Here is a 9,310-nt window from a genome sequence, read left to right as displayed (position 1 = left end):
ACACATACTATACAGAGATGCTGTTTGAGAAACCAATGTGAGTTTGGAAAATGTAACAATGTAAATCTATTCTAGTAAACCTCAACAATGGAATTATGATCAGTAGAAATGGCCATGACATGGGACCTTTAATGGTTAATTGCAGCCTTGATTTAAACATGCAAATCCCAGGTCTTGATTGACTTCTTGCACTCTTTTTTTTTTTACATTTGTTTTATTGTTTTATGTCTTATTATATATTATTTTGCATTGTTGGAGGAGCTTGGGACTTTTTCATTGCCACATCTCCACTGTAGCTGTGCCTCTGACAATAAAGCTTTGAATATTTGAATGTACAGTCTCTCTCATTGTATCGCCGGTTTGGACGTTCTTCTCGGTCGTACTTTCATCCTCTCCTCCACTGTCCTGCATCCTTTAAAGCAGAATTGCTTCCGGATGTTTCCGCGGAACTTCTTATCTCTGAGGCCGTAGATGAGAGGGCTGAGAAGACGAGGAAGAACGTTGGTGAAGACGAAGGTGCTGAAGAAGATGTCTGTTCTCTTGTGGGGCCAATTGGTGACGAGGAAGAGGTTGATGAAGGGCGCGATGAAGGACAGCAGGCAGAGGAGCAGCTGGACCCCATGGAGCAGGATGGTGTTTCGGGCATTTCTCATCGAGGCTCGATTCACACCTGAAACCCCCCGAGCTGCGAGGAGCACGTTCAGATAGGTGAGGACCACCGTGAGGAAGACGAAGGAGAACATGAGCACCTGAGGAGAAAGAGGGGAGTACTTATTAACAGAGATGGCAAAAGTACACATGGCCTTTACTCAAGTAGAAGTACAGATACTCATGTTTAAAAATACTCAAGTAAAAGTAAAGAACTATGGGCTTTGAAATGTACTTAAGTAAAAAGTACCCATGAGGATCCTGTTGACGCTGTCAACCCGATCCAGGCTGTTTCTTCCTCATTACGGCCGACTCTTCCGGAGAGATTCTCCGGAGACTTCATGAACTGCAGAGCCTTCCTCATGCAATGCAATCTGCATTTCCAACACAACCCAGGGGCTTTTTCATCAGACCATGCTAAAGTGGCGTTTATCGTGTCCCATTTAACGGGAAGAGCTGCAGCCTGGGCTACTGCAGAATGGTCCAGAGACTCAGAGCTTTGCTATTCTTTACCCGACTTCATAGACACTATGAGTTGCATATTTGACCACTCGTCGCCTGCTACAGAGGACAGCAGAAGACTTCTTCAGATGCGCCAGCACAACCGTCAGGTGGTTGATTATGCCATCGAGTTTCGCACAGTGGCAGCGGACAGCGGGTGGAATATTCCGGCTCTTCGTGACGCTTTTATGACTGGACTTTCAGATCCGATAAAGGACCAGCTGGCTCCTCTGGAGGTGCAACGGGACCTGGAGTCTCTCATCGCTGTGTCAATCTGCATCGACAACCAACTTCGGTAAAGGGAGAGAGAGCGCCTGCGCACCGGTGACAGATATCCCAGTTTCTAGGGCTTCCCTCAGAGAAACCTTCCACCAGGAAGGACTTTCCAGCCCACGACTTCGGACCACCGGAGGAGAGCGCCTCTGCTTGACTCAGACGAACCCATGCAGCTGGTCAGGACCAGGCTTTCTCTGGATGAGAGTCAGCGCTGTCTGCGGGAGGGCTTCTGTTTCTACTGTGGCCAGCTGGATCACCAACTCGCCTCATGTCCGGGAAAAGACCGAGCTTACAAGCCAAGAGGAGGGAGCTGGTGAGCAAGCTTTCCACAGACTTTTCTCCTCATCCCGTTACCCAGGTAAACATTTTCATAAACAATCAGGCCATTGACTAAGGGGTGCTAATAGACTCAGGGGCTGACGAAGGTCTTATGGACCGGGGCATAGTCAAACAGCTAAAGATAAAAACTGTTCCGCTATCCCGCCCTATTAACGCCAGTGCCTTAAGGCCCTCACACACCAGGCCGAAATCGGCCATTTTCGTTAGTCGGACGACGAAGCGTGTCCTGTCGCCCAAACTCAAATGTGGTGTGTCCCGTCACCGTTGGCCGTGACACGCCTTATTTGGCCTTTCATGGCCGACGCACGGCCGATTAAACATGTTGACGAGAGTGAAAATGGAACGCACACGGTATTTGTTGTTTGTTTATATCACGTCTGTTCTTCTTCTCTGTCTTCCAGTTGTTGCCTCTTTTGAATGACAAATACACACTACCGCCGCCTGTTGGTAAGGAGAGTTATTGCCACTCACGCATGCGCAGTTCGTACATACTCGGCTGAAGTCTTTGCGGTGTGTTCCAGTGCGACACATGGCCAAGACGCAGGAGAACATGCCGACGCAACAGTCGGCGTCGGCATCGGCGAGTTCTCTGGTGACTGCTTGGTGTGTCAGGGCCTTACGACGGTCATCTTTTGTTCACAGTTACCCACTGCACAGAGCCTATTCAGATCACTGTAAATAAGGACCATACAGAAACTATGCAGTTTCACATTTTCGAATCTGCTCAGCACCCGATTACTTTTGGTTTCCCATGGCTAAAGATCCACAACCCACACATTGACTGGCGCTCCGGGAAAATTAAGGAGTGGGGGGAGGATTGTATTAATAGATGTAAACATTCACGAGCTGTTAATGCACCAACTGATCCTGGTAGGATCAGTTGGCTACCAGCCTCCGCTGTTTTTAGTCAACGAAGGAGAAGTAGCGGTACCAATTTTTTTTCCTACCTTAGTGAGCGATTTTCTTTGTGCCTTTTTTGAGCCCTTTTTTCATCTCATTAAGAGTGTCGATCTTTTTTGTAAACCTATTTGGAATAAAGTATTTTACTCATACTTTACCTCTGTCTCCCGGGTCGTGCATTTGAGTCCTTTACCTTGTGTTTCCAAGTTTGTGACACAATAGGCACGCAATGACTCTAAATAATAATGATCACGCCACCAAACACAGATTAAAACTAAAGTAACCAGCCTGTTTTGGAAATGTAAGAAGAAGAAAGTACAGGTATTTGTATAAAAAATTTAAGAAGTAAAAGTAAAAAGTCTACAAAGTAACTAAAGCTATTCAATAAATGTAGTGGAGTAAAAGTACACCATATACCTCCTACATGTAGTTGAGTAGAAGTACAAAGTAGAACAAATACTCAAGTGAAGTACCTCAAAAGTGTGATTAAATACTTGACTGAATGTACTCAGTTACTTTACACCACTGCCCCAGGGAAAGGCGTGACAAACACAAATATCAGAGAGAAATTCAACGAGATAACAAATACCTCCACCACTAGACTGAGGGTCTCGTGGTACGGTGTGTTGTAGACCAAGGAGGCGTTACAGAAGACCGTCTTTGAGAAGACAGACAGAGGCTGAGTGATGAGGATGATGATGATGTCACTGAAGGCAGGGATGAAGGACACGAGCCAGATGAGAGCAATGAGGAGGTGGGCTCTCTGCACCGTGCAGATCTGGACGTGATGAAGAGGAAGACACACGGCGATGTAACGCTCCAACGCCATGCCAGCCAGATTCAGAGGGCTGTTCCTGGAGGGAGAGAGAAACACAAAACTAAGGTCAACAGGGTGGGTGGAGGGGGTCTGGAGGACGGGTTTGGGCTGACAGCCCAGGGGCACAGCGGATGACCCGGAAGGGGTCTCGGGCGGATGGCACGGGGGCAAGGCAGAGTTCAAGGATGGGGACTCGGGCGGACGGCCCGGGGGCAAGGCAGAGTTCAAAAAGGGGACCTCGGGCGGACGGCCCGGGGGCAAGGCAGAATCCAAGGAAGAGTCAGGGGGCCGGGCCCGAGGGCGAAGACCGCGGCTCTCTGGGGGCCGGGCTCTCTGGGGGCCGGGCTCGAGGGCGAAGACCGGACAGCTCCGGAGGTCGGGCAGGAAAGCGCTGACGGGACAGCTCCGGAGGCCGGGCAGGACCCGGTGTCGGCCGGACAGGAACCGGAGCCGGTGGGACAGGCTTCGGCAGGATCCCCCATGGAAGAGGACCAGGAGTTGGCAGGACCCCCGGCGAGACAGGTGACGGCGGGACCTCCAACGGAACAAGACATGGGATTGGCAGGACCCCCGGCAGAAGAGTAGTCGGCGGGACCCCCAACGGGACAGGACACAGGGTTGGCAGGACCCCCGGCAGGAGAGTAGTCGGCGGGACCTCCAACGGCACAGGACATAGGTTTGGCAGGACCCCCGGCAGAAGAGTAGTCGGCGGGACCCCCAACGGGACAGGACATAGAGTTGGCAGGACCCCCAGCCGAACCTCCAACGGAAACTCCAACGGCACGGACATAGGATTGGCAGGACCCCCGGCAGAGAAGTAGTCGGCGGGGCCTCCAACGGCACAGGACATGGAGTTGGCAGGACCCCCAGCGGAACCTCCAACGGACCAGGACATTGGGTAGGGACTTGAGACGTGACTCGAGAGGGGACTTGAGAGGAGACTTGAGAGGGGAATCAAGGGGAACTAGAGAGGGGACTCGAGGAGGGACTAGAGAGGGGACTAGAGGAGGGAACTCGAGAAGTTACTTGAGAGGGAACTGGAGAGGGAACTGGAGAGGGAACTGGAGAGGGGACTCGAGAGGGAACTTGAGATGGGACTAGAGAAATGACTAGAGTTGGGACCAGAGATGGGACTAGGGAATTGACTAGAGGAGAGACTTGAGACAGGGACTAGAGATGGGACTAGAGAAGGGACTAGAGAAGGGACTTGGGAAGGGACTTGGAAAGGTACTAGAGGGGGCTCTCGGGAAGGGACCAGAGAGGGGACTGGAGAAGTGACTAGAGGAGGACACTCGAGAGGAGACTTGAGAGGGAACTCGAGAGGTAACTTGAGAGGGAACTCGAGAGGTGACTTGAAAGGAGGCTTGAGAGGGGACTCGAGAGGTGACTTGAGAGTGGACTCGAGAGGTTACTTGAGAGTGGACTCGAGAGGGAACTCGAGAGGTGACTTGAGAGGTGACTTGAAAGGAGGCTTGAGAGGGAACTCGAGAGGAGACTTGAGAGGGAACTCGAGGGGTGACTTGAGAGGGGACTCGAGGGGGGACTTGAGAGGGGACTTGAGGGGGGACTTGAGAGGGGACTTGAGAAGGAACTTGAGAGGAGACTTGAGACGGTCGGTTCGCCAACAGAACACGGGGGGCTGGAGTCGGCCGGAATGCCAACAGGGCACGGGGAGCTGGCGTCGGCCGGTAAGCCGACAGGACACGGGGAGCTTGCGTCGGCCGGAGACGAGGGGCTGGAGTCGAAACCATGGCTGCTGGGGCAAGGACTGAGGCTGGAACCATGGCTGCTGGGGCCAGAACTGGGGCCGGAACCATGGCTGCTGGGGCCAGAACGGGGCTGTAACCATGGCTGCAGGGGCCAGAACTGGGGCTGAAACCATGGCTGCTGGGGCCAGGACTGGGGCCGGAACCATGGCTGTTGGGGCCTGTACTGGAGCCGGAACCATGGCTGCTGGGACCAGAACTGGGGCTGGAACCATGGCTGCTGGGGCCGGAACCATGGCTGCTGGGGCCAGGACTGGGGCTGGAACCATGGCTGCTGGGGCCTGTACTGGAGCCCAAAGCATGGCTTCTGTGGCTAGGGCTGCTAGCCTGAACCTGCAACTCCTTCTCTTAGGAGCCGTTTGGAGGCTCTGTGGACCTCCAAAAGCCAGACGAGTTCCAGAGAACGACTCTTGGAGAGGAGCAGGAACTGGAGCAGAAGCAAGGGTTGACTCCAGACGGAACACACCGATGCGTGTGGTGTCATAATGGGAATTGGGAGGCAGGGAGCCAGCATGGCTGGGGCTAGCAGGCAGGGGATAACACACCGAGAGGAAATCCAAAATCCAGCCAGGTAACAATTTCACTAACTCTGGCTTCTCCATAGCCATCTGTTGTTCCTTAGCCAGAGCAGCCTCTCGCTGCTGAACTCCAGACGCTCCCATCCACTTATCAGAACAGCCAGCCAAAGAAAAGTAAAAACGAAGTAATTCCAACTCAAAAGGATCTGCTGGGCCCATCCTTGGTTAGTTCCTTCTGTCAGGGTTGAGAGCGAAGCAGGCAGGACCCAAATGCAGATAAACAGAAAATACCTTTATTTCAAGGCTTAAAGACAGAGCAAAACAGAACTCTTCCCCGTGAACAACGTCAAACTACAACAAGGAACTAACAAAGACTAACAGAAAACACAGAACCTAAATGCACACATGACTAATCAAACAAACAAGAGACAGGTGAGGAGGGAGGAGGTGAAGACTTTTAAAAAATAACACAGGAAACCAAAGACAGAAAAAGACAAGACAAAACACAACACAGACAGATCGTGACACTGAGTACTTCTACTTTTACTCAAGTACAAGATCTGACTACTACTTTTACTCAAGTACAATATCTGAGTACTTCTACTTTTACTCAAGTACAAGATCTGACTCCCTCCCATGTGATTATTCCAGGATGAAACCCTACCTGTTGGTGGTCATTAAGACGACCAGCATGATCCAGCAGGGGATGAATCCTGGGTTGCCGGTGTAGGTGGCGATCACTAGCCCCAGAGAAAGTGTCAGCATGATCATGTCATTAATCACCAGGTGGATGTACAGCACATACCTGCAGGAGAGGAAGAGGAAGAGGAGGAGAACATGAGGAAGACAACAAGAAAAACAAGAAACATATGTAAACAGGAAAGAGATGGGAGCGTCATGTTGAAGATGTCCTCAAAACCTGGTTAAAATCACTGATTCGGTCATAATAATAAAAACATGAATATAGCGATGTTTCGGAAGCAATAATACCTATCTTTTTGTTTTTTCCATCAGATTTGACTTTTGTACTTCTAGCACACTACTGGAGTTATTGGGACATTTGAAACACTCCTATGTACCACCCAATTCCTCAAATAGTCTACAATCAAATACAAATACTAACACATTAGTAAGGTCTAAGGTCTAATCTATATCTATAATTGTGATGAAATAGCAGGTTAAAACAGGATCAACAATCAAGCAAAACATAAGTAAAACAACAGCTTTGAACTACAGTCTAGTCCTAAGAAAGTCCTCTGTACAATTAGGTGTTATTTTATACAACATGTTTGTATTTTACATGGAGCAACATTATGTGCAATGCTTTACTGACACTGTTGAGCGCAGAGAGTCACAGTTAAAGAGTGAGAGTAAAATAAGTCAGCAGTCACTGGTAAGAGAAGGCAAAGCTACAAATCAAAATTAGTGCAGATTTAAACCGGAGCAGCTTCATGTCTCAATAATAATAATACATGTTATTTACAAAGCGCTTTTCCTGGTGCTCAAAGTGCTTTACATGCAACATACAAATACAAAGTTTAACGAAGAACCTTGGAGCTGCAGAGATATCAGAGCCATTCATATCCTGCAAAAATAATAAATCCCTCCAATTACTGTGAATAATGTCGCAGTTGCGATATCAGTCAACTCATCTTAGATACTTATTTTTTCCAAATTGTGCAGCCCTCATTTCAATCATTTAGTATTTCTTATTTTAGGGCGACAACCTTTCCATATGTTAAAAGGACATTTGCTGTCACCTAAACAAAGTTTCAATCTATTTTAATATACTTGTTTTAGAGCAAAGCATTAATACAACAGCTTATTCCAACCTTTACCTCCACATGTAAGCAGATCTGAATATCAAGTACAATCTGTTTTACTGTGAGTATGTTCACATCTCTGTTTATCACCTGGGGTCTTGCTGGAAGTCCTTGCTCTTGAAGTATGTGTAGACAAAAGCTCCATTGATGCAGATGATGGTGAATACCAGGACAAAGGTGATGAAGTTCTTTGTGAAAGCTTCGTTATAGCTGTCGAAACGTCTGCTGGAGTTCATATTGTCCTCAGAGCTGGAGACACAAAACACAGATTAAATGAGAATAAGAGCCTTCGTTGTTCTTTAGTGAATCAAACTCCTTAGCTTAGCTCTAAACATGCCTGCTGTACGAGGAACAGGAAGAGCAGCAGTTCATTATATAACAATAATACAAATATAACAATATGTAAACTAATGAATGTTAATTTAGTGGTTTTCTGGGATTTATTTTTACACTATAGTATTATAAAAATAACATTATATTTATACATTTTATACCAATTTACATCAATCAGCAGTTTATAAATGTTCACTGTAGTCTGTAATTAAAATGATAAATGCATAAATTCAGAATATTGCTTTAAATGACATTTTAAAATGAATTAATTTCACTATTTGTTCACCTAGAGTCATACACATTACATTTAAACTATCCACAATATAAATACAGTAAGAACGTTTTTTAAACATTGCAATATTAAATCGTTTCACAAGAACCACTTACTATCAGCTGCAGTGACAGATTCTCACCTGCTGACTCTCTGAATCCTCCAGCTGCCAGTCAACTCCTTTATAATGTGTGCGTGTGTGTGTGTGTGTGTGTGTGCGTGCGTGCGTGTGTGTGTGTGTGTGTGTGAGTGAGTGTGTGTGTGAGGAGCATTGTGAACTTTTGATCATTAAATTTAGTGAGGATGTTCCCCTGTATTAATTTGCATTAATTTACCGACTTTGAAATTAAAATGTTTTGATGCATTCAGGATTATATTTACATTTGATTTAAAGTGTGTGTGTGTGTGTGTGTGTGTGTGTGTGTGCGCGTGTGTGTCTGGGCTTGGGCTGTTGTTAAGGTTTTGGCAACACAATATTTGTATTGCACTTAACATTGAATTAAACAGAGCACTTCTTCCACTTCCAGACTTGCAAAGAACCTGAATAACATTTCCTTTTATTTCTTCCACAATATAATGTAGGGATGATCCTGCTGAACAAAAAAGTGTAAGTATGATAAACCACCCCCTGTGTGTTATGTAGCTTTGTAAACGGTCTACAGAGTCACAAACCCTCAAAGTACACCCTGTAGCGAGTACAACTCTAACACAGACAATACCTGTCTATGCTGCCCCAGAACGCCTCGTTGGACATTGTTCTTTTTCAAATTTTTTCTTCCGGGAACCAAGTGACGTAACGACGACCAAATGGACCAACTGGTCCAAATGGACCAATCCGTGGAGCTCCTCACACAAACCAGGATCCCTTGGCGTCACTATCAAACGCAGTGAGGGGACCTTTAGCGTCGATTTTCAAGTATCAGGGAGTCCCATTGACTTGCATAGAGCTTTTCTCAGCCGCAGCTGCGTTGACCAATCACGTGTGTCTGCTCAGGCTGAGTTTTGTGGTGTCTCGCAGACCCCATGCAGCAACCAGGAAACGACACCAGTAATACAGCTCACACTGTCGGATCCTCGAGTCTCAAAGGGCGGAGCAGCTAGCAGAACTGACAACAGAT

At 47.6% G+C, this 9,310-nt stretch overlaps 1 protein-coding gene across 1 annotated transcript; it reads right to left on the bottom strand.

Moving 5' to 3' along the window:
- Positions 1-344: 344 nt before the first annotated feature.
- LOC117447384 (odorant receptor 131-2-like) lies at positions 345-8,946 on the bottom strand. The gene is made up of 5 exons (XM_071203252.1): positions 8,912-8,946; positions 7,679-7,837; positions 6,430-6,570; positions 3,254-3,518; positions 345-749 (listed from the first exon to the last, which is right to left on the bottom strand). The coding sequence occupies exons 1-5, from the start codon at positions 8,944-8,946 to the stop codon at positions 345-347; spliced, it is 1,005 nt and encodes a 334-aa protein (XP_071059353.1).
- Positions 8,947-9,310: the final 364 nt, after the last annotated feature.

The sequence above is a fragment of the Pseudochaenichthys georgianus genome, chromosome 5 (assembly GCF_902827115.2).
Source record: "Pseudochaenichthys georgianus chromosome 5, fPseGeo1.2, whole genome shotgun sequence".
NCBI lineage: Eukaryota > Metazoa > Chordata > Actinopteri > Perciformes > Channichthyidae > Pseudochaenichthys > Pseudochaenichthys georgianus.
The sequence above is the reverse complement of the archived record's forward strand: the minus strand, read 5'-3'. Positions and strand labels throughout refer to the sequence as shown.